At 46.4% G+C, this 20015-nt stretch overlaps 1 protein-coding gene across 1 annotated transcript in view; it reads left to right on the top strand.

Moving 5' to 3' along the window:
- The window catches only part of TAOK1 (TAO kinase 1), a 37964-nt gene extending 20781 nt beyond the window's left edge, over positions 1-17183 (top strand). The window contains exons 12-19 of the mRNA XM_014953201.1: positions 170-304; positions 883-1119; positions 1883-2011; positions 3630-3833; positions 4348-4587; positions 8253-8465; positions 9564-9746; positions 14114-17183. Of these exons, the coding sequence (XP_014808687.1) occupies positions 170-304; positions 883-1119; positions 1883-2011; positions 3630-3833; positions 4348-4587; positions 8253-8465; positions 9564-9746; positions 14114-14575 (1803 nt within the window). The 3' untranslated portion in view covers positions 14576-17183. The remainder of the gene's footprint in view (positions 1-169; positions 305-882; positions 1120-1882; positions 2012-3629; positions 3834-4347; positions 4588-8252; positions 8466-9563; positions 9747-14113) is intronic.
- The last annotated feature ends 2832 nt before the right edge of the window (positions 17184-20015 follow it).

Here is a 20015-nt window from a genome sequence, read left to right as displayed (position 1 = left end):
AAAGCAAGGATCCTAGATCAGATCCAACTTACTGGCGGGAGGATCTTTCAGGGCTGCTGAATGTAAAATGGGTTTCCTTCCTTTTAAATATCTTTTGAACCGGCCCAAAATAAAACCCTTTAGTAACACGGTTTCTCTTCGTTCTCTCCTGTTAATGTTTGCTGATAAGGAGGAAGAAAACTACAGAGAGGAATCGGATCCTCGAACGAGGGCATCGGAACCCCAGTCTCCTCCCCAAGTGTCTCGCCACAAGTCTCATTATCGCAACCGAGAGCACTTTGCTACTATACGCACAGCGTCGCTGGTACGGGGGGGTTTATTGTGATGAAGTTGTGTAGGGCGGGGATGCCTTTGAACACAGAGCTCTGAAACTGCTCAGAGCTGTTAGGATTTCATCAGAACACGAGCTCTCCTCGTTGGCTGAGATGCTATCGCTGAAATAGTGTAATGCGAGTTAATAAAAGCTTAAATGTGGCACCTGGGCAAATGTAGTTTGTATCTATTAGATATTTTCGAAACCAATGTGCCTAGCAGAATGCAGGAAACTGCTTATATTAATAGGCTGACTTTTATTTTCATATGCATATTATGGATATTTCTGTGTGTTCTGTGTGTATATATACGTGCTCATTGCAGTGGGCTAAAAAGACATTATTTAATACCAGCTTTATAACAATTGTACAGTTTTTCTGCTGGAGCCTGTGTAAGCTTATCTTCTACAGCAGAATTCAGTTGTTAATCTGCTCCGCTGCCATTAGGATGTGCGCTTTTCTTTACAACAAAATCATATTTCTTTGCTGAATAGTTTTCTTTTGTGAAGACTGCCAAGAAGCAGATTAAGAAGCATTAACTTACTTGGGCCCGATGTGGTTCCCTTCCTAGGTGACAAGGCAAATGCAGGAACATGAACAAGACTCTGAACTCCGAGAGCAGATGTCTGGCTACAAGCGTATGAGACGGCAACACCAGAAGCAGCTGATGGCGTTGGAGAACAAACTGAAGGCAGAGATGGATGAGCATCGCCTCAGGTTGGACAAAGATCTGGAAACACAGCGTAACAATTTTGCTGCAGAAATGGAAAAGCTAATTAAAAAGCACCAAGCAGCCATGGAAAAAGAGGTAGGAGATTACGGTTTAGCGGACCGGTCTCTATCTGTTAATTAGGTTGAATTGTCCACTTCTCACTGATGAAGAGATGACATTGTAGTCTCTTACATGTCTGTTTTCAGGAGCCAAGCAAATTGCTAATTAGAAAAAGGCTAATACATCACCTCCTTACACTAAGGGGTTTATGTAACTAGAGGAAAGGTATGTCCTTCATCACAGTGCGTTATACTAAATGTTAGTATTCTGACCCCAGAAAAAATACTGTAAGGGTTTTCCTCTCTCATGCCATGTCTATGCTGTCAATAACGACTGCTGTCAAGTGTTGTGGAGGCAGATGAGCCTGCAGAGAAACAAGCCAGCTACACTTAGATGTTCAGTGTCTAGTTCCTTATGGATATGGGTGTTTTTATGCTTTTAAATAATTGATAATGAAGTGGTGCCGCCTACAGCGATTATTATTGATTCTTTGTTCATCTTGGATCTCTCGGTGGAGGACTGAGGATATAGTTTATCGTAAGGTGTTGACTTTGTTTAGGCAAGACTTAACAATAGGGCTGAGGAAGTGAGGTGCTGATAAAGGACTCCTGCTGGGTACGTTGATGGAATGGGATGGGGTGGAATGGGAAGAGGGTGAGGGCAAGCTCCTGAGACTCACGCCTGTCCAGAGTCATGGTGAGTAGTGTTGGTACCATGGGTTCTGGGTCATGGGGCTGAAATGGAACACGAGCTGTAATCCCTGGGGACTCAAACTGATTTGCTGCTGGATTTGCTGTAGGCTAAAGTGATGGCCAACGAAGAAAAGAAGTTTCAACAGCATATTCAGGCCCAACAGAAAAAAGAATTGAACAGTTTCCTGGAGTCCCAGAAGAGAGAATATAAACTCCGTAAAGAGCAGCTGAAAGAGGTAACTCATCTGTAAAGTGAAATGTGAATATGGTACAGTGTACGATACAGTGTGAGGGCCGTGAAGGTTCAGAAATAAAAGTGCCACTGTGTGCAAGAGAACTTTCCCTGGATTGCAGTACTTTCTGCATTTCATAAGCAGTCCTGTACATGCTGTATTTCTTTTGTATTTTTGACCTTAAAGTAAGAGGCTTTATTTATATATTGGCACCTATATGTTTATCTTGTGAAAGTACAAACTTCTCCTTCGTTTAATACTACTTCTTAGCCAGAAAAATGCAAATTTGGCAATCCTAAGGAATGAAAAAAAGTAGTTAAGAAAGGTCATGAGCATTTTTCTCATACCTTGTTGCTGCAGGTATTGGCCCTGCACTGCAGCCGTTAATGAAGTTTCTTACCATTTTAATGATATTTCTGTAGAAGCAGCAGCAAGAAAAGAGATCAGTAAGGGTGACCTTTTTTTAAAGGAAAACACCTGTATAAAACACTGTTCAGTTTTAATGGAGAAACTGTGTAATAGTTTAATAATCACTGTATTGTAGTGAAAATCATGACCTCTGTGAAATGCAGAGAAACTGTAGAATCAAACTTCCTGATTTTTTTTTTTTTTTTTTTGAGTGGCTGAAACCGTAAGAACTATAAATAATTTTTTTGAAAGAACCATTTAGTTCTCAACCATCAACTTGTGTGACGCAACTTTGGAACTTGCTCCAAAGGGGAATATTCCCAAACATAGACATTTCCCAGGAGAAAAAAAAAGGCTAAAGAGCTGCAGAGCCAAGAAAGATCTAACAAAAGCTATACTAGCGTGGGCTCTTTATAATAACATAGAATCTTTTTCAAAGTGGGCAGTAGATCATAGAGCACCAAAAAACTCTGATGAAATAGAGGAGTTCTGTCTTATACTTAAGTTGAGATGTATCACAACAAATCCAGTTACTGTATGGACATCTCTAGTATGCAGTTCAGGCAAGCAGAGTCTTTTGCCAAAAATACTTTAAGCTATATATTGAATTTAATACAAATGCAGAAATTCTGGCCTTAAGTTTCACCTGTGAACTTCTTTGTATTGTTTTTGTAAGTTACGGCGTCTCAGTGAGCGGCTCTGCCTTGATGAGTGATTTACAAAATGTGTGTGTGTTCTGAGCAGGCACGACACAAAAAAATTCTCATGTGCTTCATGTGGCTGGAGTTCTGCTTGAACAACAGGATGACAGCGCTTTCCTTCTCTCAGTCCTTTGGGAGCCTGGAAAAACATTTGTCGAGCAGTATGGCAGGACTTCCAAGTGTCTTTGTTTTCAGTGGCAAACCATCATTTTTACGTTTTGAGCTAATCTGTATGTCTGGGAACTGTGGACATGAACCAGTATTTTTGGTAGCTAAAATGGCCAGTGCAAAAAACACCAGTTGAAGTTAAATTTGCTCCACTGTCAATTGTCTCCTGGTGTTCCCTTAGATATGTGATATGATACATTTTGCAGAGGCTGGGATGGTGCTGGCCATGAGAAGACAAGGTGGAACAGCTTTGAAATGTAGTTTATTAAGCAGGTCTGTCCAGTTGTTCAGGGCCAAGGAGCTTCGTGTAACTATTCCACAATTAACTACCTTGCTGTTAACAGGAGCTGAATGAAAACCAGAGCACTCCAAAGAAGGAGAAGCAAGAGTGGCTCTCCAAGCAGAAGGAGAACATCCAGCATTTCCAAGCAGAGGAAGAAGCCAACTTACTGAGGCGTCAGAGACAGTACTTGGAGCTGGAGTGTCGCCGCTTCAAGAGACGGATGCTCCTTGGCCGTCACAATCTGGAGCAGGACCTGGTTCGGGAGGTAAGAGAACAGGTAGAGATGAGACCTGGAACCACCTGTGTGAGATGTATCTCACAGGAGCACCTGCCATCCAACTCCAATCTCACTGAAGCGTTAACTGCCACATCTGAAGTCTTTTGATAAAATAATGGTTCGATATGTTTTGCAACACTGTCCGGTAATCCCTGTGGCATTGAGGGGATCTCACGGGATCAAATGTTCAGATTAGTGGCCTATTGTGGGAGAATTGTTAAATCCAAAAACTCAACAGATGCAACCGTTACAGCCCTTTCCAGAAAATGCTTACTGAGAATCCTGTTGAGCATCTAGAACAGGAAGACGAAAAGTGAAATGAGGAAGGAAAAATTACTGGTGGCAGTGCTGTCTGCTTCTGATAAGATGTAGCAATGGTGCTCTGTCCTCAGATGCCTTGGAAAGGCAGAAGTGCCCTTGTGAACAAAGTGAAATGTCACCTTGCGAACGGAAATCCAAGTAAGCACAAAGAATCTACTAATTCCCTCTGTCCTCCTGTTAGGAGTTAAACAAAAGGCAGACACAGAAGGACCTGGAGCACGCCATGCTGCTGCGTCAGCACGAGTCCATGCAGGAGCTGGAGTTCCGCCATCTCAGTACCATCCAGAAGATGCGCTGTGAGCTGATCCGACTCCAGCACCAGACCGAGCTCACCAACCAGCTGGAGTACAACAAGCGCCGGGAGCGGGAGCTGAGGCGTAAGCACGTCATGGAGGTCCGGCAGCAGCCCAAGAGCCTGAAGGTACCAAGTGATGTGGTGGTGCTGGTGGTGGTGGTGGAAAAGTGGTGCATTACGGTTCAGTTTTTGTTTTCGGTGTATGTGGGTCCAAGGTATTTTGAAACTCATTGATTTGAAGACATGTCTCATTCTGTAACAAGTACCTTTTTAAAAAAGTGTCGTATTTGTCAAGTTGTGTAACTGCCTGGTGCTTGTAGGGCTGTGGTTGCACCCTTACACATGAACCACAGCAGTGGTGACCAGGGTTGCAGTGTGTTGTAGGCAGGCCATAGCAGCACTGCTCCCTCATTTCATTTAAAAAGCTGTTGTTCTCAGCAACGTCCCTCCTTTTTTGTGGTAGTTTAAAATGCATTTAATCTTGGCAGTGCCCTTTCCCCCCGCCCCTTCCTCCTACACCGTTTTCTGATCCTCTTATCCCTCCATATACAAGAATAATATCTATTTTTCTGTAATGAAGCAGTATCATTTGGAGAAAAAAAAAGAGCTTTGTGTTGCTGTGCGCATCAAAATGAACTGCACCATTGCTCTTGGCTAGCTCACCTTGTTGTTGTTTTTATATTAAGGCTAGTATGCTAGCAAGCGTGGGGGAAGGAGAGAGAGGTACCAGCCAACTGCAGAGTCCTCAGGAAGCTCCTAGCACTGACCTTTGCTGTGTTGTGCTCTCATGGGTTTCTCGGGCTGCCCTTGTAGCTGCGGTGACTGACCAGAACTGTGGGGCCTCTGTAATTGAGGCTCTTAGTGTTTTCATTGTAAGCCTTTGCTTCATCCAGAGAAGTCCAGTGGTTTATTCTGAAGTGTCTGAGAAGGGAGTGTAAGGCCTTTCACAAAACTGCCTGGTACATTTCCTTTGAGGGGCCAGACTTCTTCTTTCCACCCAGTGTTCAGCTGTGCCAGTAACAAAACGAGTGTATGGCATACTGAGCATGGGGTTTCTTTGTTGTTCTAGGTCTTTCCTCTTCGTGATATTTCCCATCTGACTTAATTTTTGCCACCTGCAAGTTATCTTCTTACAGAGAAGATAACCAACTTGAAAATAGAACTTCAAGGGAAAAAAATAAGCACCTGATTTGTCAATATTAGAATAATATTAAATAGAGAAGACCTAGCTTGTGAGAACAAGAGACCATCTGATGGCTGTTGAGAATCTCCAAGGATATAGTGTATAAATAGCTGATGACTTCACAGGGAAGCTGCGCTGCACTCTGAGCTGAATAAAACTGCAGCAGCTGTATTAGGTTGATCCTTCTGAGATTAGCATGAATGAGTTCTGCCTCCCCAAGGTGACGCGGTGCAAACTCGAGTGGGCAGCGTGTCCCTTCTCCTTCCCCGTCCGGCGGTCGGGACGGCAGGACCGCAGTCTCTGGGCTGCAGGGGTTTGGCTGCCCTCGCACCTTTGCAGGCTCTTCAACCCCTTCCCTTTCCCACTGAGGACAGGGCTGGAGCATTTTGTGGGAGCAGAAAAAGCTTGCACTTTGCTTTGCGTGGCTGTTCTGTGATTAGCGAAGGATTTCAGGCTTGAGCTGTCAATCCAGCACCTTTGCGTACGCACAGTGCTAATAAAGCAGCCTGCTGGACAGCCCTTCCCTTTGCAGCACAATCCCCTATTTATCGAGGCTGTTCCCTAGCATTAACTCCTTCTCTTGTTCCTGACTAATGCAGGCAAGGATTCTTAATTGAATAGATAATTTGACTATTTGTTCAGTTTCTCTCTCCGGCAACGCTCTCCCTCGAGGGCACATGTTTCAGGCTTTCCCTTTGTTATTTAGTGAGGCCCTTTGTCCCAAAAGCAGACTTTTAACGGTCAGTGTCTGTTGCTGCTATTACAGCACCAGAAGGACCCATAACTAGAATTCACCCTTCAGTGAAAACCGCTCCGTTATTATTTCCAGCGTGTTAATTGTGATGCAAATACCCTCTTGCTGGTGTTTCACAATAGTAGGTCAAAATGATCTTGTCAGAAGTCTGACTGGAAATCTTACCTCTCCCTTCTGTTTCCTGTTGTTCAAGCCTTTGGATTGGAAGCCTGTAAACAGAGTCTGGTGTCCAAGCACAACTTCACAGAAAGGGAGGACAAAATAGATTGCTCGTGTTTTGCTGTGACCAGGTCCCTGATGGGAATGTGTAACCTGCTGACACTTCCCTGAAGGGCAGGGAGAAAAAACCTTAACGGTTTCCTGGAGGGAAATAACTTCCTATGAATTTAGAAAGGGTAAAAGTGAGATATTCCTTTCCATGCTATGTGCTTTGGTTTGAATGAAAACCCATCTTTGTCCTGCTTTTTGCATCAGATGAGCAAAGTGGAATTGTTGGTTTATGCAGCAGAGCGTGCTGGTGCCTACATTGGGCTGGATGTATTGTCTGATCCCCCTACATCTTTCTAGGTAGCTCCAAGTGCTGCACTGATCACCTGCCCTGCTGAGCCCTGAGCTAGTGCCAGGAACAGTCAGTGGAGGAGCTGATGGGAGATATGCACATATATCTGCCTTGTTGGTTCTGATCCCACAGCTCTTCCAGCTTATTCAAGGGACAGAAATCTATTCCATGCTCTGTTCCTGCTGCCGGTGCTTCAGGATTTGACCATGGTGGCTGACAGTGGGAATGACCCAGATTGTGTGCTGACCACTCTTGTGTGTGAATTTAGAGGGGGTTTTCTGTTTGTTTTTTCTTACCATGGCAGGCAGTTTTTCTTATCTGTCAGCTAACTGCTGTCACTCATCACTTCTGGGTTTGGCTTAGTTAAAAGCATCCCTGCCAGCCCTCCTGTAGAAAGACACAGGGAACTCCAGAACACCTTCCTTTTCAGGGTCTTAAAACACTTAAAGTTGACCCTCACAAGCTGCTCCGGAGGCAGGTAAGGCAGGTGAAAGAAAAAAAATAATTAATTTCCTCAAGGTTATACAGCAAAATCAGATCCAGATACCTTTTCCAGGATTGTGTCTCCCAGCCCTGTGTGCAGTCACAAAGTTCTGTCTCTACACAATACAGAGGTGCAAAGGGAAAACTCAATCTCCAGTAAACCTCCACTGGGACCAGAGAATGGGTTTGTTTGCTAGACTAGCACAATGCTAATGTTGCTTGTGGTGTGTGTCTTCAAGCATCTGATCTGATCTGATATCTTTATGAAAACCAGGTTCTTAATATCAAGGGTTAGAATACATCTTATCTTCATCAAACCTTCAATGGAAAAAGTGTTGCTCTTTTTCCCTGTCTGTTCCCATGCACCAATCTGCTGCTTTTCATAACATTAAGTGCTGTTCATATATATGTGCCATACGAGCACAGTCATGTGTAAGTATGGCTTTTGGTGCTAATAAATATTAGTCCTGTCCCTCAAGAACTTTTCTTGAAAAGCGACACCCAGGACTGGATCCAGTCCAGTGACAAATGTGAGGCTCTTTGTGCAGACAGCTGTATTTAGGCTGGAGCTTTGTTATAAAAGTCTCTGTATTGTAATTGTTTCGCACAGGAGCAGTGTCAAGGCAGCTGCAGCAATAGTCATTGCCTCTTGTGTATTTTGCTTCCCTCCTTGCACTGTAGATGTTAATATACATTCGTGGATTCTTAAACTCATATCCTTAATGTAATCCTAAATATCCATTTGAATGGATATTTCTCCCATTTGAAACATGCTGTTTTTTTCTTTGTTTGTGTCCCCTCCATCTTTCCAGTCAAAAGAACTACAGATAAAGAAGCAGTTTCAGGATACATGCAAGATCCAAACCAGACAGTACAAAGCACTGAGAAACCATCTGCTGGAGACCACGCCAAAGAGTGAACATAAAGCTGTCCTCAAACGGCTCAAGGAGGAGCAGACCCGGAAGCTGGCTATCCTGGCTGAGCAGTATGATCACAGCATTAATGAAATGCTCTCTACACAAGCTGTGAGTCGCCTCCGAGGGACCCAGGGTTCCTCAGCCAAATAGGGATGTTTGCATTTTAACCAATCTGTATCCTGACAGCAGGCTATCTGCTTCCTTGCTACGTGCCCCGTACCCAGCACAGTCATCCCTCTGTATTTAAAAAGCAGCATTCAAACAAAGGGGAAGGAAGGAGGTGTATTACTCCCTTCAGGCAGGTTGAAGTCGAAGATGCTGTTGCCGAGATGCAAAATGATGCATCTGTGTGGCCAGAGGACTGCTTTTGCATGAAGTCTGACAGCATAAATGTCCCTGTCAGAACATCGTTAAGTAACGTGCAGCTTGCTGTCTTAAGTCATTTAGGTTTTGATTTGTCAGTGATACCAACCAAAGCATGTCCCGCTGGTGGAAAATGTTCATTGAGTCATGGAGGAGTCCAGAGTTTTCACTGTAGATCTGAACTAATGTTAAAAGTGTGAAAGTTCTGTGATTCCTTCTTTGAGAGATTCCTTCTCTAAGTAATGACCATATGAGCAATGCTTTGAGTCCTTGCTACAACTGAATGTGCAATTTTCTTTGCACTTCTTGCATACCATGTCCTGCTCACATCACTCTGTACAAGTTTGATGCTGTGAGGCGGGGTATCTGGCTTAATTTATGTACGGGAAGGTTAAAAGTTGAGTATCATATTGCTTTTAGGTTTATGTCATTATATTCTTTTGCCTGAAGTCCTACATTGGCAGAGATACAGGCTTGAGTCTCCTGCGTACAGGTAATTGGTCAGTCCAGCTGAAGAGAGCAAGAGATGTTCTCTTTGCCTCTAGCAAAAGGCGAGCTGTGGATGTTAGCACCTCCAGCAGTCTGGTCTCTGCAGGATGGATCGTGGGTCCTGAGGCGCCACCGCTCATCAGCGTCACTGGCCATCAGTGCTGTGGGCTCGCTGTCACCGGTCTTTGTCACTATAGGTCCTCTGTTCAGTGAAAAGAAGTACAATAGAGACCAATTGTATTGCTAAGAAAACAAAATCCTATCCCATTCTCTCCCCCCTCCTCGCAGTCCTCCCCTGGAGTGTCATGAGTGGTTACCCCATAGTGAAACATCTCTATTGTCTGTCTTTCCCAGCTGCGTTTGGATGAAGCACAGGAAGCGGAGTGCCAGGTTTTGAAGATGCAGCTGCAGCAAGAATTGGAGCTGCTGAATGCATATCAGAGTAAAATCAAGATGCAGGCAGAAGCCCAGCATGATCGGGAGCTGCGTGATCTTGAACAGAGGGTATCCCTCCGTCGGGCCCTCCTTGAGCAGAAGGTAAAACGGTCAGGCGAGCGTCGTTAGCGCTCTCCATATTTCCAGATCTCTAATTGCACTGTATCAATAGAGGGAGAAATTGCTTTTTTACCTTGCTGTATATAGTACCAGAGATCGTTTGGGTAGTTGCCGCGCTGGGATGATGGCTCAGTGGCACAGAGGCTAAACTTTCTGCCAGCTCAGCTGTCCTGGGTGAGCAGCTTCTGGCTGGGATAGAGCTGCCTGGAGCGTGCCAGAGGGAGCCGTGCCTCTCTGAGCAGAAGGGAAAGTGAACTGGTCTTTCTGTCTCTGAGCTGCAGATTAGCTTCCCCAGCTCATTAAAGAACAGACAATAACAACCTAAAGCTGGGGGATTTTTTTTTTAAGTTTGCATGGTATCAGCAGTGGGTTTCTTTGAGGGAGTGGGGGGGTGTAAAATGTATTTGATACCCTGTGTTTTATGGTAATATTTTACTGCAGCTCTGCTCAATTTATCAGTTTGTGGAGACCAAGCTGTAGTTTCCCTATGAAATTACATTTGTTATAGAACTGCTGCTGTCTCCAGCATTTCCCTAAACGAACTGAAGCAGCCAGACCCAGAGGTGTGGGTGACCCTCTGCTCCCTAGATTTCACCTTGTAACTGGCTCTTAAGATGCTCCTTGTTGAAATATGCTTTCCCATGCAGTGCCAGACATGTGGTGTGTCCAGAAATGTGAGTGGCTTATACAAACCAGAGGAAGGGAAATGCTCCAGTCAGTGAAAGGAAATCCACAGTCAGCCTTCCTCCTGCAAATTTTTTTCCCTTTTGATTTGCCTTGTGGGTGCCAGCCGTCACCATTCACACAACACTTACCAACTTTGCCGATCGGCGATTATTAAATTAGAGCAATTACTCTGTGGCCTAGAGGTTCTTCACACTTAACTTTTCCCAGAGGCAAGGGATGGATGCTGGGCTGACAGAAAGAAAGCCCTCGTTAGGAGAAAACTGCTCCACCTCACGGTCAATGGAGGCAGCATCTCCGAGAAGACATCACAGTCCTGTTGTGCTTTGGTCTCCTGCAAGGAGACGTGAGTCTCTGGAAGTAATTGAATTGGTGCAAACAGAGTTCCCGTGAGGCACTCATGTGTGTAATAGCCATCTTTAGACCCCATCACTAATTACTTTATTCCTGTCCAGGAACGCTCCCGTCGCAGCCCTGTGTGTGAGTGTATATTTACTCTGGGTGTGCGTTGCCCTCTGGCGGCACGATCAGAGAGCTCTGGGAAGCAGTGTGGCACAGGATTTAAGACTCTGTACACAGAAAGCCCCCCCCCCCACAATCACACAACACTTACCAACTTTGCCGATCGGCGATTATTAAATTAGAGCAATTACTCTGTGGCCTAGAGGTTCTTCACACTTAACTTTTCCCAGAGGCAAGGGATGGATGCTGGGCTGACAGAAAGAAAGCCCTCGTTAGGAGAAAACTGCTCCACCTCACGGTCAATGGAGGCAGCATCTCCGAGAAGACATCACAGTCCTGTTGTGCTTTGGTCTCCTGCAAGGAGACGTGAGTCTCTGGAAGTAATTGAATTGGTGCAAACAGAGTTCCCGTGAGGCACTCATGTGTGTAATAGCCATCTTTAGACCCCATCACTAATTACTTTATTCCTGTCCAGGAACGCTCCCGTCGCAGCCCTGTGTGTGAGTGTATATTTACTCTGGGTGTGCGTTGCCCTCTGGCGGCACGATCAGAGAGCTCTGGGAAGCAGTGTGGCACAGGATTTAAGACTCTGTACACAGAAAGCCCCCCCCCACAAAGCATTTCACTGAATTTCACTGAATTTTTAGAGTCGGAAGGACCATAGAGATCATCTAGTCCAACTCCCCTGCTGAAGCAGGATTGCCTAGAGCTTGTTAGAGCATGTTACTCAGGATGGCATCCAGGCAGGTCTTGAAAATCTCCAAAGAAGGGGACTCCACAACCTCCCTTGGCAGCCTGTTCCAGGGCTCTGTCACCCTTACTGATCAATAATGGTAACAGGAAGCTTAGCAATGCGAAGTCATAGAAAAAAGATGAAAAAATTAAGACCTAGCATAATTTTTCTCTGTATGTTTGTGTGCCCTGTGTGTTCCTATGTGAATACTGTATTAGAATAGCAGAAAACTGGATGGTCCTTCAATTCCCATAGGTGGGAAACTTTATTTAGCAATCCAGGCAGTGCTAGCACATTGCACATCAGAGTCATGGACCCACGATGAGACTCTTTCTTGCTGGAGTTACAGTTGCTTAGCGGCAGCTCAATGGAAAACATGTGGGTGAGAAGGTAGATGCATCCTCCTTTTACAAGGGTGTTCTCTGGGGGAAGGAGAGTGTTGCTCTGTTTTTGTGAGAATTGAGTTGTGAGTATTCTGGTGTGGTCGCTCAGCGATGTCACCTGGTATTTGCCTGCCTGTGCTAACTGAAACTGGCAGCCAGAGAAAGGGCAGGTGTGTGTGCGAGATGAATGTCTGAATTTATATGCCCAAATATATACGTAGCCCCTGGCAAAGTCAGTCCCTCATGTTCAATAATAAACCAGCTTCCAGAAGTTAGGGTGTACCTAGGACTCTGCTTCCTTCTCAGCACAGTGCTCTTTATTTTTGATGGTGCCCATCACCACAGTAACTCACCGGAGCGTATGTGTCTGACTTAGGCTATGGAGGGAGAAGCCAACCCCATCGGTGCCAAACACTGAGGTGCTGCACAAGCTATACCCAAGGTGATGTTGGTTGTGTTGCACCAGTAATGAGCGTGTGCCAAGAGTGTCTTTTAAAGACTTCAGATATATTCATTTCTTTCCCACATGCCTCAGACACCTCATCTTCAGAGTCCTGCATCCTGAGGTCGTTTCTAAGTGATGTCAGTCTAATGCTCTGCGTTGAGCACGTGAAGTTCAGTTGCACCAAGTCCTGCCTGTGATGCTGTCACGCAGCCTGAAAATTGAGGTGCTGAAGACACTGTCATTTTGAAAAAGGAAGAGGAGGATTCTGCTTAGATAGTAGGACTGGAAAAAACGAGTGGAGCGTTTTGAAGAGCTAACATTAGAGAAAGAGTTTTCTTCCTCTTCCCTCTTTTCCGAGGCAGCTGACCGCTCCATGGCTTTCAGGAGTGAGCTCTGTGGAGAGAGTCAGTGTCTCACCTAGTGCTGAGAAACAGGCAAGTGGGTAAAGCAGTTTCTGAAAGCCCCAAATGGCTCAGGAGATGACTCACGCTGGAGCAGATTGTTTCCTAAATTCCAGATGAAATCACTTAGCATATTCCCTGACTAAGGCAAGAGAGTGCTTACAAGTACAAGCTCTGCCCAGTACCTTCGGCACAGACCAAGATAACACCTCTTGGCTGCGTTGCTGCTGACAGCAGGGGAGATGCCAGTGAGCTGTGCTAAAAGTCTTGGCTGCTGCTTTTTATCCATTTGGTCTTTTTCACCGAGGCCAAAAGTAGCTTTTTCAGTGCTGGCAAGAAGATAATGGAGTGATTCTTTGGTTCTCCACCTGACTGCAAGGATTTCAATAAGAAAGGCTTTCATCCCTGTCTGATGGGTGTCAGGAGGCTGTAGCCCAGTGTTTTCTGTACTTAGAGAGCTGATCTCAGTGCCCCTACCAAAGTACCGTTGGAAACCGATTTGGAACAGTGGTAGGGACAAGAAATTGGAGTTGCCAGCTTGCATGTCATCTAGTTAGTAATCTGCCACACAATTCAAACATCACTGCCTGCTTTCTTCAGCCGCACACCCTGGAGAAAGTATCAGGGTAAAGAAACACAAGAAACCAATTTAGGAAAGGGGTAGATAGGAGGTGATAAACATGAGCTAAGAAAATCTGGCCAGTGAACGCTGGAGAGGAAGCTGAATGTGGGCTTGTACAGTGAATCCTGGAGAAAATAGCAGTCGTCATCGTCAGATTCAGCTCCCACCAGTGAAGGTCACATTAAGCTGCGTTGGCAGGTATATGACTGTATGGGCACCGTGCTTGGCTGTAGCTGAAGGTGCTTTCCCAGGAGGCTTTTCTGAAAGCTGTAGACTTCGCTGCATCTTAAAAGATGAACCTTTGTCAAGCTGTTAGTATCACTGCAGACTTTGGCTTCACACCCCTCAAACTTCTGTATTCACCAGGGAGCAGGGACCGAGACCCTCCAACTGGTGTTCACCGTGCTCTGGCATGTACAGATCTGGGGCTTCCCTTTTGCATTCAGACCAGATTGTGTGTCAGTGGACATCTGATCTACATCCAGTCTCATGTAGAAATGTGGGGAGAAGGTTCCTCGCTAGCTTGCTGTTAACAAGTCCTTCAGAGAGCTGAGGCCGTGCCTGTGAAGGAGTCCTGCTGCTACAACTGTCTCTTCTTTGTTTTTTTTTTCCTTCCTAGATTGAGGAGGAGATGCTGGCGCTGCAGAACGAGCGTACTGAACGGATACGAAGCCTGCTGGAGCGTCAAGCTCGCGAGATTGAAGCCTTTGACTCAGAAAGCATGAGGCTAGGTTTTAGTAATATGGTTCTTTCTAATCTCTCCCCCGAGGCGTTCAGCCACAGCTACCCGGGAGCTTCTGGCTGGTCCCACAATCCTACTGGGGGTGCAGGACCTCACTGGGGTCATCCCATGGGTGGCCCACCGCAAGCTTGGGGCCATCCAATGCAAGGTGGACCCCAGCCATGGGGTCACCCCTCGGGGCCCATGCAGGGGGTACCTCGAAGTAGTGCTATAGGGGTCCGCAACAGCCCCCAGGCTCTGAGGCGGACAGCTTCTGGGGGACGGACGGAACAGGGCATGAGCAGGAGCACAAGTGTTACTTCACAAATATCCAATGGTTCACACATGTCTTATACATAACTTAAACAATAACTGAGGGTGGCAATTCCACTGGAGCTGTCTGCCAACAGAAACTGCCTACAGACACCAGCCCAGCAGCCTCCTCAGTGCGGTGCTGACGTGTGGAAGCTGGGTGCACATGGAATATTGTATTCATTTTGTAAAGCATTACGTTTTGTGTTTACTAACTGGGATGTCATAGTATTTGGCTGCAGGGTCGGGGGGGGGTGGTTTTTTGGTTTCTTTGTTGTTGTTTTGTTTTTTTTTTTTTAACTTTTTGGAGGGGTCTTGGGAGGGCGTCTGAGAAATATATGCAATTAGTCAGAAGAGTTGGCTGGTGGTCATCACACTGACAGGAGAGAAGGGCCTCAGACTGCCCTCATCACGCGATCCGTAGGAAGTCTGAGGGAGAACGGAGACCTCCTCCCATGTCCATAAATTTCCAACTGCCACCCTGCAAAAACCAGGCGAGCTGCCTTTAAACCCACCATCCAGGGGAGGAACAGCTGGATCTTCTGTTCCGTTTTTATTTGTCATTAAATTGGATACATTTCTAGGGTATTGCCTCTGCCAAGAGGCATTTTTCAAAGACTTGTAGGTGAGGAAGAAGGGTGAAAAAAAGAGAAGCCAAGAGACACCAGGGCTCAGCAGGGCCCTTCTACCCAAGTGCCCGCTCTGTGTCGTGTAAGAAGTGAGGTTCTCTCAGAAGGCACTGGTCAGCTTCCCGAGAAGCGTGTAGGTAAAGCTGTCGGGAGGGAACAGGCTAGAAATGTTCAAAATTGTATTCCTGCTTTGACACTCCCTGACTGTGCTGCTGGTAGCTCAGACGAGGTTGGGCAGAGGAGCGTAAGTAATGCACTTGTACAGCTAATACTGTGACATCTCATTTTAGCTAAGCATCAGAATAATTCTTGGAGCCCAGCGTAGTCCTTTTTTGCTCCGTTCAGAAACGTTTAGACTTTCAGCCTATCAGTCTCAAATGCCAGAGGTATTTTGAAGGATGCCATAGTCACAAAATGCCATTGATTGGGTTTTTCATTATTACACTACATCCACCAATTTATTACCTTTTTGGCTTGTTGCAATTTCCTGTTTACATGTAGAGTGTAGCCAACTGTTTAAATGTTTAGTTGCCACAGTGTACCAGGAGGAGCTGAGCCAATGACTCTTTTCCCAGCTGATGACTAACCCACATCACCACTGTAGATCTTGCTGCATGTGAGGCTCCTTTTTTTATTATTTTTCGTTGCTGCAATACTTCACAACTTTTTACAGTCCCTTGAGATGCTGTGATATTTTGGCAGCATATCACACCATGCGAGAAAGGCACTACTTCCAGAGGCTCATTGGAGCTGCTGTACTACTGAAAGGAAGCAAAAGGAGGTTGTGAAATCCATACGGTGATAAAGGGGTCAGGGAGTCTCGTTAAACCGAATGACTTTGTGGCATCGTGTCATCCCTTTAGTGCTGGGAACTGGAGATGCCCCCCCGTGCTCTTGTGCCAGGTCTGGGTCAGGCAGTGCTGGGCAGGGGGGTAGGGGAAGAGCAGGGAGATGAAGTTTGGCTTGAGGCAAAGATTTCCGTCTTGGGGACTGACCAGCCAGGGTTCTTTGTAAATGTTTTTTCCTTGCACACTAATCATCTTGAAGAAAACACTAGCTGCTAACTCTAGGATTTGCCTTTAATATGTTTATAGGGCTCAAAAGCAAGGTTTTTTCCGAATGTGTTTGTCCACGTGACATATTTATATAGTAAATACTCTAGTGTCTCGCTGCTGTTCAGTACTCTCGACAGGGCGACGTTCTTTCGTTAGCTAAATTAACATCCACTCCCAATCCTTAACTCTCTGCCGGTGTCAGGTGAATCCAACTGGGATTTCTAGGATCTTGACGTAGCATATCACTCTAATCGAAGGTGGAAACTCTACCAAAAGATGTTTGAGCAGCCCCTTAGTAAGGAGCTCCGTAGTACTAACAGTTGACAGAAGCCTGGGATGAGGCGGTGGTCCCACGGAGGTGACTCTGGTTGCCCCCTGGGACAAGTGGTGACCGTAAATTGTCCTGTCCTTTCCTCTGCTATGTTTTTTATGTGGAATTTGGATGTTTTGGGGTCATTCTTTTGCATTGCAGTGTTGTTGGAATGCAGCGAAACCGATTTAGGAAAGGTACCCGTATTTTCCTGGGGTTAGAAAGAAAGACAGACAAAAATGAAAGGCCAAAATTGCATTGGGATTTACCCTGTGAGCGTGGGGGGTGTGCCCAGAGCATGGTGCTAACACAGCGTTTTGAAGTTCAGCTCCTCTATCACAAACAGCAGCAGCGACCGCGGGGACAGGCTATACCTGCAAGTTCAGTGGGGTTCATTCTTTTGCTTCTGTTATGGTTTGAATTTGGTCAAAGTCTCTGGCTTAAATTGAGCTACTTCAACAGAATTTCTCTCAACCCATCTCTTTGTGTAATGTCAAGCATGACTGAATGCTGAATCCAAATGATGGCTAATCCCATATTGGCTTTTTTGTATTCAAAAAGAGTTGTGTAGTAACCATTTTTACATGTATATCATGTGCAGACCTGGACTATTCCAACAAGTTAATATTTTAATTAAAATAGTTTGCAAAAACTGATTCAGATCAACTGGTCTAAATGTGTGTGTCCCTGTGTGTATGTGGGGGAAGGAAAGTTGTCCCAAACAAGCCTGGTCTCCAGAGAAAGCGCCCCATTACGCAGCTGTAGCCAGAGGGACTCAGGGTCAGGCTGTGCCTTGGAGGTGTATGAGGAGGCCCCTGGTGTTGAGAATTTTAATGTATCTCGGGTATATTTCTGAGATACATGAACAACTAGGTGTTAGAGAGACGCAAACACTCTCTGAATCAGTTTGCAAACTCTATTTTTAAAACTAAGACCAGTTAACTCCCTATTGTACCCCTTGCGGTCATGCCCTAGCTTTGGTTTTAAAAATACTGTAATCTGTTAAGACGTGGAAACTACTCCAGTACCTCAGCAAAGATGTTCTCTCACATCTTTTGTGTTTGTATTTAACACTGGGGAAACTCTTCTGTGTGGACTACTTTGCAAACTTTATTGCAGTGTTTTCAAATCACCAGCTTGACCCTTGAAATCTCTTATTCTGTGGTTATTTTTCTCTCCCCTTTGTAAAGTTCTGGTGTAGGTTTAGCCCAGAGATTTAAAAAACAAAACAAAACAAAACCAACAAGCAGAGGAGCCAGCATTTTCACCTCTGTCTGATTTGAATATCTTTTGATTTTTATTTAATTAAAATCAGTGAAAGGGACCACGTTTTCCTTGTTCTCCATGGTCCCGGGGAGTCAGCAGCCACCTCTCCCTTCCACGTTGAAGGTTACGTGCTTTCTTCCTCGGGTGCAGCGCTGAAACGGAGGGCCCACGGCTCCCTTTCACCTGCTGTTTGCTCCGAGCCCGTGAGCTTCAAAGGGGTTGAAGAAATAAACGTGGTAGGTACGATACCAGGCTTTCCACAGAAAATTCCCTGCGGCCGTTCCTCGCCTGGCTCAGGGCCGGGCTGCCATCGCTCTCTGTCCCACCCAACCCTCCCACTCCAGAAGAAGGTGCATCGCACGGAGCTGTAACCTGCCCGGGGTGCACCCCCTGCTCCATCCTGGGGTGATGCTTTTTATTAATACCCCCCCCCCCCAAAAAAAAAATCCCAGGGAAAAAGCTGCCCTGCCCCCTCGACCCTGCTTTATGTGCCATTTCTTGAGAGGCAATAAATCGTATTGTACCACTGTCTACCATTACCCTGTTGGATACGCACATCTCTCTGGATTATATATATGGTATCTCATTTGTATATATTTATATACTCTGTATGTAGGTGTGTGTGGGTATAGGTGCACACACACCCCCTCATGGCTGTGCATTTCTGTCAGGGCACTTCAGTTCTGCTGTTCTTTAAAAACTCCTGGTGGTGAGAGAAAGCAACCCCTGCAACGGGGCTGTGCGGGGCGAGGGCAGCCAAGGCAGGCGACAGCCCTTGATTAGCCCTGCTAATTGTAGCTTGCTTTTTCTGGGGTGCCAGAGGGGTGGGATAAGCTGCTAGGGGTGCGCTGTGAAGGAGAGAGCTCCCAGAGGGTACCAGAAAGTCAGAAGAGAGCGGAGAAAACGGTTCAGGGCTAGGATAGGGGTTGTGATGGGTGATGTGCCGGGGAGGCGGTGAGTGGGCCGGTGAAGGGCTCAGCGGGCTGAGCTCAGAGTCCCCAGCTGCGTCTTGCCACCAAAGATGGGGAGCCCGGCACGGTCTGGGCACGGTCTCGGCACGGTCTCGGCACACTGCACCGGCACCAGCTGACTTTGGGCATTCCTGAGTCGGAGCCGCCGCCAACCGGGAGCGCTGTCTGCCTTTGCGTGCGTCTCATAACTAGAGCAGGTCTTGTGGAGGATCAAAAGAGAAGATAAATTGGAAGATTTGAAAGATAGCGTGTGTGTATGTGTGTGTGTACAGCTCATACATACAGACACACACACACAGAGACAGTTTTGGGCCATTCTTTGTTCTGCTTAGGCATGTGTTGTTTTGTTACTTGAGTCCAGTGAGCAGAGGACAGCCTTGTTCTTCTCCTGGGGGCTTGCTCTGTATTTCTAGTAAATCTTGCCCTGGTCTTTCTCATAGCCGAGGGGTGAGTGCCATGCTGGACACCACGAGCTCCTCAAGCTGTGGAGACCCTTCTGACCTTCTCCTTTGTCCTCTACTGACCCCATCTTAGGGAGACATCTAGCAGTTTGGGGGATAAACGGTTCTCGTTGTGTGTCAAGTCACAACTGTTCATCCAGCTGCGATAGTTACCCCGCCGGGGAAGCCCAGCCAGCTCAGCAGCACGCCAAATGTGGGCTCTCTTCTTTGTTGCTACCAGAGAATTTGGAGGCAGTTTTCCCCCCCTGTCCCTTTTGGAAGGTCTCTGTGTGAGGTTTGGTTTCGGTTGGGACATCCTTACCCTTTCACAACGAGTGGTGTTGTCTTTAGCCTGTGCTCCCTCCTGTGGGACTTTGCTGGCCGGCAACGAGCCCAGAGCCTGGTGCCAAGGATGGAGGAGTGGTGGAAGCTCAGACAGGGACACTGGTTGGTGTCCCTCTGCTGTGTTTGTTTCAGTTTGCACTTTTACGAGTCGATTGAGCCGGGAGTCTGTTGAGAAATACGTGTGTGAGGCGCTTGGGAGGGTTGCGGGTGGCTGTTTACAGCCAAAAAAACAAAGCTGATAGATCTAGTGGACATAGTAAACATCACCCCACCAGGGAATGGTGGCAGGACATAACCCTGGTTCCTGTTGCACAATGAGGTTCAACCAGCTGGGGCCGTGACGCTGCCTGCTCATCCCTGCCCTGCCCCTCAGCCCGGGCCTGGCCGGGGAGGGAAAGACCTTTGTCAGATGGGAAGGGACTTAGGAAATGGGATTTGCCGGCAAACAAGCACCTTAACCACCGAGCTGTGG

The sequence above is a fragment of the Calidris pugnax genome, unplaced genomic scaffold, assembly GCF_001431845.1.
Source record: "Calidris pugnax isolate Ruff unplaced genomic scaffold, ASM143184v1 scaffold133, whole genome shotgun sequence".
In the NCBI taxonomy this organism is placed as follows: Eukaryota; Metazoa; Chordata; class Aves; order Charadriiformes; family Scolopacidae; genus Calidris; species Calidris pugnax.
Note: the sequence above shows the minus strand (reverse complement) of the source record. Positions and strands in the feature narration are given on the sequence as shown.